The sequence below is a fragment of the Amblyraja radiata genome, chromosome 6, assembly GCF_010909765.2.
Source record: "Amblyraja radiata isolate CabotCenter1 chromosome 6, sAmbRad1.1.pri, whole genome shotgun sequence".
NCBI classification, from domain to species: domain Eukaryota; kingdom Metazoa; phylum Chordata; class Chondrichthyes; order Rajiformes; family Rajidae; genus Amblyraja; species Amblyraja radiata.
Window position 1 is genome coordinate 53112161 of NC_045961.1, and position 18700 is coordinate 53130860.

At 45.7% G+C, this 18700-nt stretch overlaps 1 protein-coding gene across 1 annotated transcript in view; it reads left to right on the forward strand.

The window, feature by feature from the left end:
* Positions 1–18700, forward strand: part of mtus2 (microtubule associated scaffold protein 2) — a 67877-nt gene that overhangs the window by 33656 nt on the left and 15521 nt on the right. Inside the window, exons 5-6 of the mRNA XM_033022845.1 lie at positions 12632–12705; positions 14097–14195. Of these exons, the coding sequence (XP_032878736.1) occupies positions 12632–12705; positions 14097–14195 (173 nt within the window). The remainder of the gene's footprint in view (positions 1–12631; positions 12706–14096; positions 14196–18700) is intronic.

Genomic DNA, 18700 nt, shown 5'->3' on the forward strand with positions numbered 1-18700 from the left:
AGGGACAGAGGGGTAGGGGGAAGGGGTGGGGGGAGAGACGGGAGGGAGGGGGAGAGTTAGGGGTGGGGAAGGGAGAGGGAGAGGGGTGGGGTGGGGAGTGGTTGCAGTGGGACAGAGGGGTAGGGGGAAGGGGGTGGGGAAGAGAGGGAAGGGGGTGGGGTAGAGAGGGAAGGGGGGTGGGGGGGAGAGGGATGGGGTGGGAGGAGGAGGGGGAGAAGGGTGAGGAGAGGGAGATGGAGAGGGGGGAGGAGAGCGGGGAGGGGGAGAGGTGTGGTAGGGGACAGAGGAGGAAGAGTGTGGAGGGAGGGGGAAGAGTGGGGAGGGGGAAGGGGTGGGGAGAGAGGGAAGGGTTGGGAGAGAGAGGCAAGGGGGGTGGGGGAAGAAAGGGATAGGGGTGGGAGGAGGGGGAGGAGAGGAGAGAGGGGTGGGGGAGGGGGAGGAGAGAGGGATGGGGGAGGGGGAGAGAGGTGTGGGGGAGGTGCGGAGGGAGATGGGGGAGAGGGAAGGTGAGTGGGAGAGAGGGATGGGAGGGGGAGGTGAGGGAGAGGGGAAGGAGAGAGGGATGGGGAGGGGGGAGAGGGGGGGAGGGATGGGAGGAGAGAGATGGGGTAGGGGAGGGAGGGGGAGAGGGGTGGGGGGAGAGAGGGGAAAGAGTGGGTAGGGAGAGTGGGAGGGGGAGGGGGGAGAGAGTGGAAGAGTGGGGAGGGAGGGGGAGAGGGGTAGGAGGAGTGGTGGAAGAGGGTCAGAGTAGTAGGGGAAGGGGTGGGGGGAGGGAGGGGGAAGGGAGGTGGAGAGAGAGGGGCAGGGGAGGGAGAGGGGTGGGGTGAGGGAGAGTGGGGAGGGAGGGGTAGGGGGAGAGGTGGAAGAGGGACAGAGGGGTAGGGGGAAGGGGGGTGGGTGGGAGAGGGAGAGGGGTGAGGAGAGGGAAACATAGAAATTAAGTGCAGGAGTAGGCCAGTCGGCCCTTCGAGCCTGCACCGCCATTCAGTATGATCATGGCTGATCATCCAACTCAGTATCCTGTACCTGCCTTCTCTCCATACCCCCTGATCCCTTTAACCACAAGGGCCACATCTAACTCCCTCTTAAATATTGCCAATGAACTGGCCTCAACTACCTTCTGTGGCAGAGAATTCCAGAGATTCACCACTCTCTGTGTGAAAAATGTTTTTCTCATCTCGGTCCTAAAAGATTTCCCCCTTATCCTTAAACTGTGACCCCTTGTTCTGGACTTCCCCAACATCGGAAACAATCTTCCTGCATCTAGCCTGTCCAACCCCTTAAGAATTTTATAAGTTTCTATAAGATCCCCCCTCAATCTTCTAAATTCTAGAGGGTACAAGCTGAGTCTATCCAGTCTTTCTTCATATGAAAGTCCTGACATCCCAGGAATCAGACTGGTTAGCCTTCTCTGTACTCCCTCTATGGCAAGAATGTCTTTGGCAAAGGAGATGGAGAGGGGGGAGGAGAGAGGGGTGGGGGAGGGGAAGAGAGAGGGGAGGGGGAGAGATGTGGGGAGAGGGGAGAAGGGAGATGGGGTAGGGGAGAGAGGGGGAAGAGTGGGGAGTAGGGGGAAGAGTGGGGAGAAGGGGGGAGAGAGGGATGGGGAGGAGAGGGAGAGGGCTGAGGAGAGGGAGATGGAGAAGGGGAGGAGAGCGGGATGGGGAGGGGGAGAGAGGGATGGGGAGGGGGAGAGAGGTGTGGGGAGGGGAGAGGTGTGGGGGAGGGGGGGAGGGAGATGGGGTAGGGGAGCGAGGGGGAAGAGTGTGGAGGGAGGGGTGGGGGGTGAGAGGGGAAATAGTGGGGAGGGAGAGTGGAAGGGGGAGAGGTAGGGGCAGTCCATCTGTTCCCCATTCCCTTTCACCCCCAATCCTCTTTCTCTATTCCCACACACGTGATGACGCGCTTCGACACAGGCTGCGAGGGTGGGAGGGAGGGGCTGGGGCTGGGGCTGCTGCAAAGGCATATGTAAATGGATCCATTCCGATTGGACATCTGTGAGCATTGGGCATTGTGACATCACACGATGGAACGTTCACCAACTTTCTATGGGTGAGAAGCAGTTTTTTTTTTGAAGTTTTGGGGGGTGGGGGGGGGGAAGGATTTTATTAAAAATGTGTACATAAATACGACGAAATTTAATCAGGAATGCAAGAAATACTTGGAATGAAAAGTGAAATCTCTACCGAAATGGAAAAAATCTTGGCGATTCTGTGTCTGGTGTTGGCGTAGCAATGAATTAAAGGCTGGCAGCCACAAGTCAGGCAGACACACACACACACACAGTTTTAAATATAGATAGATAAGGGGATATATATATACACTCGACCAAGTGGGACGCATTGGGTTCCTGTCACACGGAAGGCCTGGTCCCCCAACGCAACCCGTTCCCTCAATGCAATATTCCACCACTCATCCATAGCCCCCAACTGCGCTGGGGCTGCTCATTTTGCCTTATTCACCATCCCCCATTTTAAAACTTTTTAGAAAATGCATTTGCACTTGCTGGGGCTAGCAAGACGCAGTGCACTTGGATAGCAACAATGTTGCAAGTAGGGCTACAATCCCATTGTGATGTCATAGCTGTCAGCACAGGGAAGAATTTTTCTCAAATTGGGGTTTTGTAAATCTAAAAATGTTAATAACGTGAAATATAACATCAATCTGAACTAAACTTGACACAAACCACCACGGGACAATTGTGAGTAAGGTGGTGCACAAAATGTAGCGCTATTGTGTACCGTTTTTGAGTTCGAGATGGATGGATGGATGGATGGATGGATGAATGGATGTGAATGTACGTGGTGCGGTTTGTAGCCCCAACTGGGGCGGCTGACTTTTAAAAGTTTAAAATGGCAATAACTCTCCCTCTTCAGTTCCCTATTCCCCTCCTCCATTATCCTCCCTCCCCCCCTCCACCAAACCTCCACTGCTCCCCCCCCCCTCCTCCCTTTTCCCCCTCCCCTCCTCCATTACCTCGCCATCCCTCTTCCTACCCGTATCATTCTCCATTCTCATCCCCAGCTCTCCCTCCCCCTCCTCTTCACCCTCCCTCCCTCTCTGTCTCTGTCTCTCTCTCTTTCTGTCTCTCTCTATCTCTGTCTCTCTCTCTATCTCTGTCTCTCTCTCTGTCTCCCTCTCTCGGTCTCTCTCTCTCTCTCTCTCTCTCTCTTTCTGTCTCTATCTCTCTCTGTCTGTCTCTGTCTGTCTCTCTCTGTCTCACTGGCTCTCTCTGTTTCTCTCTCTCTGTCTGTCTGTCTGTCTGTCTGTCTCTCTGTGTCTGTCTGTCTGTCTCTCTCTGCTCTCAATTTCAATTTCAATTAAAAAACTTTATTGGCATGATAAAAAACATTGTTATATTGCCAAAGTATAAAACATGACATACATATTTGAAATGCATGTATAAATACAAGTATACAGTGCATGGATAGATATGTCCCTGTACATAAACTTGCAATAGGCCTATAGCCCTTTATTGATTGCTATGCGTTCTTGCAGCTGTAAGCAGTACACCACAATAGCAAGTTTAGCAATTCAATATTAATTTCTTAGTGTTAGTTAATGTCGATTAGTGTGTGCGTACATATGTGCATGTTGGTCATTCACCGTCTCTCAGGTTATGGCATACTGTTACGTATTGTGCACCAAGATGTGCCGTATTTCCTTCGCCAAGGATTATTCTTAGTTTTGATGTATGATCTAGTTCTTTAAAGTCAGGGGTTGCCACACTGAGTTTGTCAAAGTATGCTTTCCTTGTTTTGTCAAATTTTTTGCATTTTAGGAGGAAGTGCACCTCTGTTTCAACCTCATCTGCAAACAGTGGCCGCATATTCTGTTTTCTCTTGGTTGCCAGAATCTCTTCTGTCTTCCTTTTTCAAATGCCAAATAGTGGTCACTTAACCTGTATTTGGTGAGGGTCTGTCTCTGCTTTATGTCTCTAACAGTTGAGAGATAGTCTTCCAATTTATAATCTCTTTTTAGGGAACGGTAACATTCTAATCTGCTTTGGCTTTTGGTTTCTTTATCCCAATGTTCCAAGTACGTTTCTTTACATTGTTTGATAATTTGGTTCACTCTAACTGGTGATTGGGGGTCAGTATTGATCTGGGGCCAGTCAGTGTTTAACTGGATGGGGTTTAACTGAATAGGGGTAGTTAGTCTCAGTACCAACTCTCTCTCTCTCTCTTTGTCTCCCTCTCGGTCTGTGTGTGTGTGTGTGTATCTCTCTCTCTCTGTCTGTCTCTCTGTCTCTGTCCCTCTCTGTCTGTCTCTGTCTGTCTCTCTCTCTGTCTCTCTCTCTGTCTGTCTCTCTCTCTCTGTCTGTCTCTCTGTCTGTCTCTCTGTCTGTCTCTCTCTGTCTCTCTCTCTGTCTCTCTGGCTATCTCTCTGTCTCTCCCTCTCTCTGTCTGTCTCTCTGTCGGTCTCTCTCTCTCTCTCCCTGTCTGTCTCTATCTCTATCTCTATCTCTATATCTCTGTCTCTCTCTCTAGAGTCTCTCTCTCTCTGTCTCTCTTTCTCTCTCTGTCTCTCTCTCTCTCTCTCTCTCTCTCTCTCTCTCTCTCTCTCTCTCTCTCTCTCACTCTCTCTGTCTCTTTCCCTGCCTATCTTTCTCTATCTCTCTCTCTCCAGTAAATGGGGTGGGAGAGGCCAAGGTTCCTCCCCGCACTCTTCCCACCCGGTGCCGCTCCTTGGGCCGGGGGCTGTCGGGGGGGACGGGCCGAGCGGTGCGGAGCCAGGGGAGATCGTGGGCCCGTTGTCAGTCCTCGGAGTGGGGGCTGTCAGGGGAGACCGGCCGAGCGGCGTGGAGCCTGAGGAGGGGGAGATAGAGGGCCGTGGGCCTGGAGAATGTAAAATGGAATTTGTGAAGTGAAGAAAAAATAAATACAATTCTGGTAAGGCCACGCTGAGGACCCGTGGGGTATCCTTTTTATGCCAGTAAAGTAAACGGGCAAAGTAAATGAAACCTCATGTTGGGAATGGCGTCGGCGCTCCACGGAGGCAATCAATCGTCCCCAAGTGGGGGGGGGGCGCAGCGGCGGCGTTCTCTTCCCCTACATCACACAACCCCACAAGGAAAATTCTGGATTTTTTTTTGTCAATGAATCCTTTCCCCTATTCCACCCACCCACAATGAAATGGGGACCTCCCCTCCCCCATCCCACCCCTTCACCCCCCCCCCCCAGGAAAATCTCAATTTTTTTTAGTAAATGATACCTCTCCCCTATTCCACCCCCCCAACATTGAAAAAACTACTTCCAAAAAATCTTGTTTTTTTACATGAGATTAGCGATCCCAGTTTTGCTGCTAAATGAGATTCCATTGCGATGTAATAGTGTTTATGTAAATGAGATCCCATTGTGACTTCATACCTGCTAACTGCCAGAAACTCCCAATTATTGGTCTCAAAGTGGATTTTGTAAAGCTAAAAATGTTAATAACTTGTAAAATATAACATCAATATGAACGAAACTTGGCACAAACCACCACAGGACAATAAGGTGGTGCAAAAATTGTAGTGCTATTGTGTACCGTTTACCCGTTGGGTCCCTGTCACATGGGAGGCCTGGACCCTCAACGCAACCCATTCTCCCAATGCAATATTCCACCACTCACCCCTAGCCCCCACGAGAGGCCTGGTCCTCCAATGAAAACCATTCCCCAAGGCAATATTCCACCACTCACCCGTTTCCCCAACGAAACCCGTTTCCCCAACGCAATATTCCACCACTCACCCATAGCCCTCAACTGTGCAGGGGCTGCTCATTTCTCTTATTTACCCTCCTTCATTTTTAAACTTAAAACCAAATGCAATTGTACTTGCTAGCTAGCAGAACTCAGTGTACTGTGACTTAAATAAAAATGCATTTGCACTTGCTGGGGCTAGCAAGACTCAGTGTACTTGGATAGCAACAATGTTGCGAGCAGGGCTACAATTGTGACGTCATAGCTGTAAGCACAGGGAAGAGATTATTCTCATTGGACTTTTGTAAATCTAAAAATGTTAATAACTTGTGAAATATAACATCAATCTGAACGAACCTTGACACAAACGACCACAGGACACAGGTGAGTAAAGTGGTGCAAAAATGTTGTGCTATCGTGTACCGTTTTGGCCTACTTCCAGGATCACATGGGGATAGATAGATAGATAGATAGATAGATAGATAGATAGATAGATAGATAGATAGATAGATAGACAGACAGACAGACAGACAGACAGACAGACAGACAGACAGACAGACAGACAGACAGACAGACAGACAGACAGACAGACAGATAGATAGATAGATGATTTGGATGTGAATGTAGGTGATGCGGTTGGTACGTTTGCAGATGACACTAAAATTGGTGGCATAGTGGACAGTGAAAAACGTTATCTACGATTGTGACAGGATTAGGTGGCACAATGGCACACCTGGTAGAGCAGCTGCCTCAGCTGTTATAGACCTGTGTTCAATCCTGACCTCAGGTGTGCAATGTTGGAGCCCCACAGGGAACGGTTCTGGCCCCGTTCCTCTTCACCCTGTATACAGCAGACTTTAACTATAAGTCTGACCCATGCCACGTACAGAAATATTCAGATGATACAGCGATTGTGGCATGTGTAAGGAACGGGCAGGAGGAGGAATACAGGAACTTGACCAGTTCCTTTTGTGCCTGGAGTGAAGAGAACTGTCTCATCCTGAACACAACTAAGACTAAAGAGATGGTGGTTAATTTTGGCAGGTCCAAGCTCCCCCTTCAGCCGGTCAACGCTGCAGGGGCTGACATTGAGGTGGTGCAGACATATAAATACCTTGGAGTGCACCTTGATAACAAACTGGACTGGTCTGTCAACTCTGACTCCCTCTACAAAAAAGGACAGAGCAGACTCTTTTTCCTCAGAAGGCTCAAATCCTTCAATGTGTGTAATGATATGCTGCACATGTTTTACAACACTGTGGTTGCAAGTGTTATTTTCTACGCTGTTGTCTGCTGGGGCAACAGCATTAGTGCAAAAAACAACAAAAAGCTGGTCAAACTGGTTAAACGAGCTAGCTCAGTGCTGGAGGGGAGAGTAGACTCTGGGATGGATGTGCTTGAGAGGCGTATGAGGCACAAGGTGCAGGTCATCCTGAAAAACCCCGGGCATCCCCTCCATGTAATTCTGGAGAGTCAAAAGAGCACTCGGAACAACAACCGGCTCCTCTCCCTGCCCTGTAGAACGGAGCGGTTAAGGAGATCCTTCACCCCTGCAGCCATTAGATTTTATAATTCGGACCGCTAGGCTGTAGGGGGATGCATTTTGCAATTTTTAATTTTTAATTGTTAATTATTGGTCTTTTTAAGTATTTATTGCTCTCAGGTAGTGTCCACATTGTATTCTATGTATTTTCTGTCTGCGTTCGTTTTGAATCTGTGGGTTTGTTGGTGGGGGCTTCTGGACATCTGAATTTCCCTGAGGGGATCAATAAAGTATTTATTATTATTATTATTATTATGTGCTGTTTATGTGGAGTTTGCACATTCTCACTTTGACCACTTAGGTGTCCTCTGGACACTCCACTTTCTTCCCACATCCCAAAGACGTGCACGTTTTTGTAGGTTAATTGGCCTCTGTACATTGTCCCCCGGTTTGGCGGGAGCGGATGCAAAAGTGGATATAACATGGAAAAAGCGTGAATGTTCCATGCTATATCCTTTAATTAACCAATTCAATCAGTCAATCAATCTTGATGAACTGGGCAATGAGCCAAGGAATGGCAGATGGAGTTTAATTCGGATAAATACGAGATGTTACATTTTATAGGGAAAAACCAGGGCAGGACATACACAGTAAATGCTAGGGCCATGGGGAGTGTTATAGAACTGAGAGACTTGGAGGTGAAGGTACATAGTGTCGTTAAACTGGTGACATAGGTGTGAACAGAGTGGCGAGGATGGTGTTTGACATACTTATGTCCATTTGTTGGATTATTAAGTACAGAGAGGACCATCATGTTACAGCTGTAAAATCCATTGATAAGGTCACATCTGGAGTACTGTTCACAATTCTGGTGGCCCTGCTGTAGGAAGGTTATTATTAAATGGAGAGGGTGTAAAAAAGATTTATGAGGATGTAGAGTAGACACAAAATGCTGGAGTAACTCAGCGGGACAGACTGTGTCTCTGGAGAGAAGGAATTGGTGATGTTTCGGGTCGAGACCCTTACGATGTAACTGGGTCTGGAGGATTGAGTTATAAGGAGAGGCTGGATAGGCTGTATTTTTTTTCCCTGGAGCATAGGAGGCTGCGAGGTGATCTTACAGAGGGATATAAAATTAAGAGGGCCATAGTTAAGAAGAACATCCAGACTTTTTCCTCAGAGTAAGGGAGTCAAAAACTAGAGGCCATAGGTTTAAAGTGGGAGAGAAAAGACTGAAAAAGCAACTGAGGGGCAACTTTATCACACGGAACTACTGTAGATGCAGTGCCGACATTTAAAAATCACTTGGACAGATGCATGGGTAGGATAGGAAAGGTTTGGAGGGATATGGGTCAGGTGCACACCAGTGAGACAAGCTAGGTTAAGTATCTTGGTCAGCATGAACAAGTTGGGCTGAAGGTCATGTTACCATGCTATATGCGTCTGTGACTCTATGACTCTATAGTTTACTTCACCATGCGGTGGGGAGGAAGGAAGGGTAAGTAGTTCCGGGGCAAGCCAGTAATTGGAACATGTCATCTCAAAGTGTTTCTGTAATCAACTATACTGTGGCTCAAGTTGATTGAGGATAGAGAACTAGATAGGAGGCTGAAAAGCAGGACTTCTACGGTGATTATCCCTGGGTTGCTTCCAGTACCTCATGCTAATGAGGGTAGGAACAGGGAGATAGGGGATCTGAATGTGTGGTTGAGGAGTTGGTGCAGAGGACATGGATTTAGATTTCTAGATCACTGGAATCTCTTCTGGGGCAGGGGTGCCCTGTACAAAAGGAGACGAATTGCACCTTAATTGGAAAGGGACCGACATTCTGGCAGGCAGGTGTGCTAGTGCTACATGGGTGGGTTTAAACTAAACAGTGGGGGGGTATAGTCAACAACATAGAAGCGTATGCGTACAGTTAACGGGAAAGAGAGTGTAGGAAAGGTCACGTTTAAACTAACAGGGCAGGAAGATGAGAACCCTCAGGGCAAGGAGACAGGCCCATAAAAGGAGGATAGAAGCAAAAGATAGAAGGGAGGTAAGAAAAACAAACCTGAAAGCTTTGCGCCTTAATGCGAGGAGCATTCGTAAAAAGGTGGATTAATTGAATGTGCAGTTACTAGTTAAGGAATATGATATACGGAGACTATGGAATTACGGAGACACGGCTCCAGGGTGACCAAGGCTGGGAGCTAAACATGCTGGAGTATTCAATATTCAGGAACGATAGACAGAAAAGAAGAGGAGGTGGGGTGGCATTGCTGGTTAAAGAGGAGATTAATGTAATAGGAAGGAGAGACATTAGCTTGGATGCTGTAGTATCGGTATGGGTAGAACTGCGTAATAGCCAAGGGAAGAAAACGCTTGTTGGAGTTGTATACAGACCACCAAACCGCAGTAGGGAGGTTGGGGATAGCATTAAGCAGGAAATTAAAGATGCATGTAGCAAAGATACAGCAGTTATCATGGATGACTTTAATCTGCATATAGATTGGGCCAATCAAATTGGTAGCAGCGCTGAGGAGGAGGATTTTCTGGAATGGTTTTTTAAACCAATATGTAGATGAATCGATTAGAGGACAGGCCATCCTAGACTGGGTATTGTGTAATGAGGAAGGATTAGTTAGCGATCTTGTTGTGCAAAGCCCCTTAGGTAACAGTGACCATATATGGTGGAATTCTGCATTAGGATAGAAAGTGACAAACTAGGGTCCTGAACTTAAAAAAATGACTTTGAGGGTATGAGACGGGAATTGGCCTGGATAGACTGGCAAATTATACTTAAAGGTTGACGGTGGAGATGCAATGAGAAAGATTTAAAGACCACATGGATGAACTCCAGAAATTGTTCATCCCTGACTGACGAAAAAATAAAAAGGCGAAGGCGGCTCAACCGTGGCTAACGAGGGAAATCAAGGGTAGTGTAAAATCCAAGGAAAAGGCACATAAATTAGCCAGAGGAAGCAGCAAATCGGAGGACAGAGAAATTTAGAACTCAACAGAGGAGGACAAAGGGGTTAATTAAGAGGGGGGGGGGGGAAAGAACTTAAAATAAGGCAGTGGAGGGCAATTCACTGGATGTTTTCAAGAGAGTTAGATTTAGCTCTTTTGGCTAAAGGAATCAAGGGATATGGGGAAAAAGCAGAAACGGGGTACTGATTTTAGATGATCAGCCATGAACATATTGAATGGCGATGCTGGCTCGAAGGGCCGAATGGCCCACTACTGCACCTATTTTTCTATGTTTCTAAGTGCGAGAAAACATTAGAGGGCGAGTCACTGTTGAATTCACCGCAGTCTCACCTATACCTCGTGGCGAAATGACCAAATGTCATGTCATGGAGGAGAGGCTGGTGTTGGCACTGATTCAGTGAAGGCACTCACTAACCCTTCAGTGAGAAGGGTGCACAAAAGGTTTCATTGGATCTCAAGTCCTTTCTCCCTTATCAGGTAGGTGGTACAAATCTGAACTATATCAGGGTTGAAACTGAGAAACAACGTTAACTCATAAAGCAAAGCATTCACTCTTAAAGTATAGCACTCAATCTAAAGAAGATAGACACAAAAAGCTGGAATAACTCAACAGGTCAGGCAGCATCCCTGGAGAAAAGGAATAGGTGACGTTTCTGATCGACACCCTTCTTCAGACTGAGATTCAGTCTGAAGAAACGTTTTGACCCGAAATTTCATCCATTACTTTTCTCAGGAGATGCTACCTGGCTCGCTGAGTTACTCCAGCATTTTGTGTCTATCTTTGATATAATCCAGGGGCCTCCAAACTGTGGCCCGCGGGCCACATCCGGCCCGCCACGAGATTTTATTTGACCCGCAGCAAGCTCTTAACACATTCTGTGCAGCGGGCTATTTAGCGGGTTCTGTGGTAGCGGGTTCTGTGCAAGCGAGATAAAACAGCGCCCCCACTTGCCCTGCCCCTCCCGTCAAAATCTTTTTTTCCCCATCAGGGACCCGACAGCTCCACAGGTAAGTTTCCTTTTCTGCCCCCTCCCCGGGCCAGGCCATCGCCACCCTGCGTCGAGGGGGTGGGGGGCAGTGAGTGTCCCTGGAGCCAGGGAGGGAGAGGCGCGGTGTCTCCCGCACCCGTTCCCCACACCGGCTGACACCCGGGGGCGGGGAGACACCGCGCCAGTTACCCTCGACCTCTCCCTCGGCTCCAGGGACGCTCGCCACCCCCTCCCTCCAACCCCCCCCCCCCCGACATCATCGCCATCCTACTGGAGAAGTTGGGGCCCACGGTAGTTTACATCGAGACAGATATGTAGAGAGAGAGACACACACACACACAGATAAAGAAACCAAAAGCCAAAGATTCTGGCAACCAAGAGAAAACAGAATATGCGGCCACTGTTTGATAGATGAGGTTGAAACAGAGGTGCACTTCCTCCTAAAATGCAAACAATTTGACAAAACAAGGAAAGCATACTTTGACAAACTTAGTGTGGCAACCCCTGATTTTAAAGAACTAGATGATACATCAAAACTAAGAATAATCCTTACAATACAATACAATACAATTGTAATTGTATTGTATTGTATAATCCTTGGCAAAGGAAATACGGCACATCTTGGTGCACAATACGTAACAGCATGCTTATGCTCTGGTTACCTGAGAGACGGTGAATGACCAACATGCACATATGTACGCACACACTAATTGACATTAACTAACACTAAGAAATTAATATTGAATTGCTAAACTTGCTATTGTGTTGTACTGCTTACAGCTGCAAGAACGTGTAGCAATCAATAAAGGGCTATAGGCGAGTTTATGTACAGGGACATATCTATCCATGCACTGTATACTTGTATTTATACTTATGCATTTTAAACATGTATGTCATGTTTTATACTTTGGCAATATAACAATGTTTTTTTATCATGCCAATAAAGTTTTTTAATTGAAATTGAATAGAGAGAGAGAGAGAGAGAGAGAAAAAGAGAGAGACACACAGAGAGAGACACAGAGACAGAGAGAGACGGAGAAACAGAGAGAGACTGAGAGAGACAGTCGGAGAGAGAGACAGAGACAGAGACAGACAGAGAGGGAGCAAGAGACAGATAGCGACAGAGAGAGAGAGGGAGACAGAAAGAGAGAGACAGAGAGAGAGAGAAACAGAGAGACAGAGAAAGAGAGAGAGAGAGAGCCAGAGAGAGGGAGAGGGAGAGACAGAGAGAGAGTGACAGAGATAGACAGAGAAAGAGAGAAAGATATATTAAATTTATAAAACTGACATTTCTTTATTTTTCCTACGGCCTGCAAAAATGTGCGAAATATATAATGTGGTCCTCATACTGAAAAGTTTGGAGACCCCTGATATAAACCGACATCTGCAGTTCCTTCGTGGACACAGTTTCCATATGCTGTTTGTCTCTCTTCCTTGCTTATAGCGGATTTGAGCCTTTCAACAGAATTTGATGCAAAATTTCATGGAGCATTTTCTTTTTCAGAACTAAAAACCATCCATGAACTTGAAAGGATAACTTTAGAAGAACAATTTGAAAAACTAAGACTTTCTCTTCAGGTTAGTTACATTTTGGGAACATGGAGTTAAGACAAAATCTAATTAGAGCCAGATTTTTTACAAAAACAATGTTCTTCTTTGTTTGCAAATATGTAGGTAGTGATGAAAGTAATTGTACTGTTATTTTGTGCATGATATTCTGACAAGCATGACTCTGAGTTCAAGCGTCTTCCTTCCAAAGCATGATGTGCAAGTGGCAGATGACCAGCAGATTAAAAAGCCAGCAGAACCCTCAAGCCTGCCCCACAATTCAACATGATCATGCCTGATCTGTCCCAGTTCACCACTCCTTCTCTCTGCCAATTCCCCACATCCTTCAATTCCCTGATCATTCACAAAATATTTATTTTTGGAACGGCACAGTGGCGCAGCAGTAGAGTTGCCTGGTTCGATCCTGACTGCACAGAGTTTGTACGTTCGCCATGTGATTTTCCTCCATATGCTCTGGCTTCCTCCCACACTCCAAGGACGTACAGGTTTGAGGTTGATTGACTGGTAAAAATGGTAAATTACCCCAGTGTATAGGATAGTGCTGGTATACAGGGTGATCGCTGGTTGGTGTGAATTTGGTATGCCAAAGGGCCTGTTTCCACACTGTACTTCTAAAGCCTAAAGTGTAATGCCCATTTGGCTTAATTTTGGATGTCATAAATTATGGCATTTGCCTTTAAATTTTGTCTGCCTGTAATTATGTGGGTGGGATTTATTACGTAGTCGGAGGTATGTTTGCTGCTGGGATTCTTGCGCAGAAGCTAGTAGTTTTTTAGTTCGGAGGAGGCATGGAGAAGGAATATCTTTCGACCATGTGGAGCTATGCGGAGACATATGGAGTTTGACTAGGTTAAAATGTACGAGTCAAATAAGAAGGTTGGGTGAATATCTTACTGTTTTGCTTTGACAATAAAGAAACTATTAATCAAGAGTGCGTTATGAAGATTCATCTTTCGAGAGGCTTTGAATGTCTCGTGGAGAGCTCCCATGCATAAAACGACACACTGTCCTCATCCCACTCCTAGTGGCTAGAGGGAGCGATTCCTTGAATGATATAATAATCTGCCACTATATATAAAGTAAAATTTAAAGTCCTCCTCATTAAATACCTCCACTACCCACCGGGGCAGAGAATTCCAGGGATTTACAAACCTCTGTGAGAAGACATTTCTACACATTTGTTTTAAGTAATCACCGCCTTGTAATTTCTCCCTCATTCAAAACGTTTTCTCCCACTTGCTAATGATCAGAGTTTGCAAGTCCACGGACACACATGTGCTGTTAATGGTTAGAGTTTGCAAGACACACACCAGATTTGGGAATCATTATCCCTGAGAATCAATTTAAAACAGAATAGTCTTGACAATTTATTGAACCAATTTTGTGTTTTTGTATTGAAGGATCAAGTCGACACATTAATATTTCAGAATCGTTCACTGAAGGACAAAGCAAAACGATTTGAAGAGGCCTTAAAAAAATCTACAGATGAGCAAGTTGAGGTAAAATAAATCTCAAGTTTGTATTTGTAATTAAGGAACACTGAAAATGTCTTAATCTTTCATTTCTCTCTGCATGTCACAAACCAACTATATCCACAAGAACACTTGTGTAACATTGTGTCTGTTATCCATAATTGTTGTTCATTTAGCTCTGTAAATTCTATTTGCAGGCCAGAAACTGGCTGTGCAGGGGGACATATATTGTGGGCTCAGTATACCATACCTCTAGAGGTTATGTAGATCACAAGCCCAATGATTTTTTTAAGCCAGTTGTGAAATTAGATTGCTCAGTTGCACAGCTGCCAAACAAGTGATTGTTCGAAACAAAGTTTGGGAGGCACATCTTCTCCAGAGATGCTGCCTGACCCGCTGAGTTGCTTCAGGACTTTTTGTCTATCTTTGGTATAAACTAGCATCTGCAGTTCTTTGTTTCTACATGCTGGAGGATCAGAGGAACTCAGGCAGCAACTGTGGATGATGAAAATGGACTGACGACATTTCGGGTCGGAACACTTTCTTGGATGACCTGTAATATTGTCCGTCCATTCCCTCCACTGATGCTGCCTGATCTGCTAAATTCCTCCAGCACTTTGCTTTTCGCTCAAGATTCTATATTTGCAGTTTCTTGTATTGTGTGTTACAATCTGTCACCAACAATGCACATTCTTTGGTATAACATTCTTTGGTATAACACCTAACAGTGGTAGTGGAGTTGGGGATGGCATCAAACAGGAAATTAGAAATGCGTGCAACAAAGGTAAAACAGTTATAATGGGTGACTTCAATCTACATATAGATTGGGCGAATCAAATTGGCAGGGGTGCTGAGGAAGAGGATTTCTTGGAATGTATGCGGGATAGTTTTCTAAACCAACATGTAGAGGAACCAACGAGAGAGCAGGCTATTCTAGACTGGGTATTGAGTAAAAGAGGAAGGGTTAGTTATCAGTCTTGTTGTGCGTGGCTCCTTGTGCAAGAGTGACCATAATATGGTTGAGTTCTTCATTAGGATGGAGAGTGACATTGTTAATTCAGAACTTAAAGAAAGGCAACTTTGAGGGTATGAGACGTGAATTGGCCAAGATGGACTGGCAATTGATTCTTAAAGGGTTGACGGTGGATATGCAATGGAAGGCATTTAAAGGCTGCATGGATGAACTACAACAATTGTTCATCCCAGTTTGGCAAAAGAATAAATCAGGGAAGGTCGTGCATCTGTGGATAACAAGGGAAATCAGGGAAAGTATCAAAACAAAAGATGAAGCATACAAATTAGCCAGAAAAAGCAGCCTACCAGGGGACTGGGAGAAATTCAGAGTCCAGCAGAGGAGGACAAAGTGCTTAATTAGGAAAGGGAAAATAGATTATGAAAGAAAACTGAGAAAAAGATTAGTTAAAACAAATGTAGGTCCCTTGCAGTCAGAAACAGGTGAATTGATCATGATCAAGACATAAATAATCTGCCGGAAATAGCAGGGGACCGAGGGTCAAATGAGATGGAGGAACTGAGTGAAATCGAGGTTAGCCGGGAAGTGGTGTTAGGTAAATTGAATGGATTAAAGGCCGATAAATCCCCAGGGCCAGATAAGTTGCATCCCAGAGTACTTAAGGAAGTAGCCCCAGAAATAGTGGATGCATTAGTGATAATTTTTCAAAACTCTTTAGATTCTGGAGTAGTTCCTGAGGATTGGAGGGTAGCTAATGTAACCCCAATTTTTAAAAAGGGAGGGAGAGAGAAAACGGGGAATTACAGACCAGTTAGTCTAACATCGGTAGTGGGGAAAATGCTAGAGTCAGTTATTAAAGATGGGATAGCAGCACATTTGGAAAGTGGTGAATTCATTGGACAAAGATTTATGAAAGGTAAATCATGTCTGACGAATCTTATAGATTTTTTCGAGGATGTAACTAGTAGAGTGGATAAGGGAGAACCAGTGGATGTGTTATATCTGGACATTCAGAAGGCTTTCGACAAGGTCCCACATAAGAGATTAGTATGCAAACTTAAAGCACACGGTATTGGGGGTTCAGTATTGATGTGGATAGAGAACTGGCTGGCAGACAGGAAGCAAAGAGTAGGAGTAAACGGGTCTTTTTCAGAATGGCAGGCAGTGACTAGTGGGGTACTGCAAGGCTCAGTGCTGGGACCCCAGCTATTTACAATATATATTAATGATCTGGATGAGGGAATTGAATGCAACATCTCCATGTTTGCGGATGACACGAAGCTGGGATGCAGTTACCTGTGAGGAGGATGCTAGGAGGCTGCAAGGTGACTTAGATAGGTTGGGTGAGTGGGCAAATGCATGGCAGATGCAGTATAATGTGGATAAATGTGAGGTTATCCACTTTGGTGGCAAAAACAGGAAAGTAGACTATTATCTGAATGGTGGCCAATTAGGAAAAGGGGAGATGCAACGAGACCTGGGTGTCATGGTACACCAGTCATTGAAAGTAGGCATGCAGGTGCAGCAGGCAGTGAAGAAAGCGAATGGTATGTTAGCATTCATAGCAAAAGGATTTGAGTATAAGAGCAGGGAGGTTCTACTGCAGTTGTACAGGGTCTTGGTGAGACCACACCTGGAGTATTGCCTACAGTTTTGGTCTCCTAATCTGAGGAAAGACATTCTTGCCATAGAGGGAGTACAGAGAAGGTTCACCAGACTGATTCCTGGGATGGCAGGACTTTCATATGAAGAAAGACTGGATAGACTCGGCTTGTACTCGCTAGAATTCAGAAGATTGAGGGGGGATCTTATAGAAATGTACAACATTCTTAAGGGGTTGGACAGGCTAGATGCAGGAAGATTATTCCCGATGTTGGGGAAGCCCAGAACAAGGGGTCACAGTTTAAGGATAAGGGGGAAGTCTTTTAGGACCGAGATGAGAAAATCATTTTTTACACAGAGAGTGGTGAATCTGTGGAATTCTCTGTCACAGAAGGTAGTTGAGGCCAGTTCATTGGCTATATTTAAGAGGGAGTTAGATGTGGCCCTTGTGGCTAAAGGGATCAGGGGGTATGGAGAGAAGGCAGGTACAGGATACTGAGTTGGATGATCAGCCATGATCATATTGAATGGCGGTGCTGGCTCGAAGGGCTGAATGGCCTACTCCTGCACCTATTTTCTATGTTTCTTTTACTTAAATGTGGAACCACTGTAACCACCTTGCTCATTGAAACTGAGGGCCACTTTAGATTTCTAATTGCCTTACACCACCCCATACCCTCACTTTAGTCCCCTGTCTGCCATGCCACAACTAGCCAGGGAGAGTGCAGTTGGTACATTGATGTTTATAATTACACTTTCCATGGTACCAGCTAATTCCGGGACCTGGATTCTGCATGTTGTATCTCCCCAGTGGCATGGCATATGTTGAGGACTCAGCTACCACAAATGGAGTTGTAACTTTCTATTCAGAGACTCTGCACTTTCAGACAAACTGCACAGTAGATATACATGGTACACAAAAATGCTGGAGAAACTCAGCGGGTGCAGCAGCATCTATGGAGCGAAGGAAATAGGTGACGTTTCGGGCCGAAACCCTTCAGTAGATATACATCACTGTCAATCCACAATATACCAACTGCACTCCCCCTGGCAGCTTGCTAGTTGTGGTGTGGCAGACAAGGGCCTAAAGTGAGGTATGGGGTGGTGTCATTAGATACACACGATTCCTGATTGGACAGAGTTCTACATAGTTAATAAAAAATAAAAAATTGCAGATGCTGGTAATCTAAAATGTAAGCAAAAAATGCTGGAAGCACTCAGCAGTTCTGGCATTTGTACATTTTGATCAATACTAACGAAAACATATTTTCTGGCCTGCCAACAATACACATTTTGTATGAAGTGACTTAAAAACATAGATGTTAATAGTATCCAGATACACAGTTGTGATTTGCATCTGGATACTATTAAAGAATTCCATTCCCTCGTCATGTATCAGGTCACTATCCACTACCGCTGCCATTTAGCCTCTGCAATTTGCCCCTAGCGTGTAGGAAGAGGATGAGACAGTGGGATTACATCAAACTCTGGTGTAGATACGGTAGTAGCTTTTAAGAGACATTTAGACAGGCACATGGAAGGGCAGGGAATAGATGGATATGGACCATGTACAGGCAGGTGAAATCAGTTTAACTTCACATCATGTTCGGCACAAACATTGTGGGCCAAAGGGCCTGCTCCTGTGCTGAAATGTTCTATGTTACATGTACCTGGTCACCAATCAGAATCCTTTCAATAAAAGCCAATTGTGTCAATATTAATTGAATGTAATGATGGCACCATCGAACTCAAGGATTTAGCTTTATAGACCACTGGGATCTCTACAAGGGTAGGGGTGACCTGCACAAAAGGGACAGGTTACACCTTAACTGGAGGGGGACCAACGTTCTGACAGGCAGGTTTGCTAGAGCTACATGTGTGGGTTTAAACTAAATAGTGGGGGGGAGGGATTGACAAATTGGGAGTATAAAGATGGAGTTAAAGGGGAAGTGAGTAC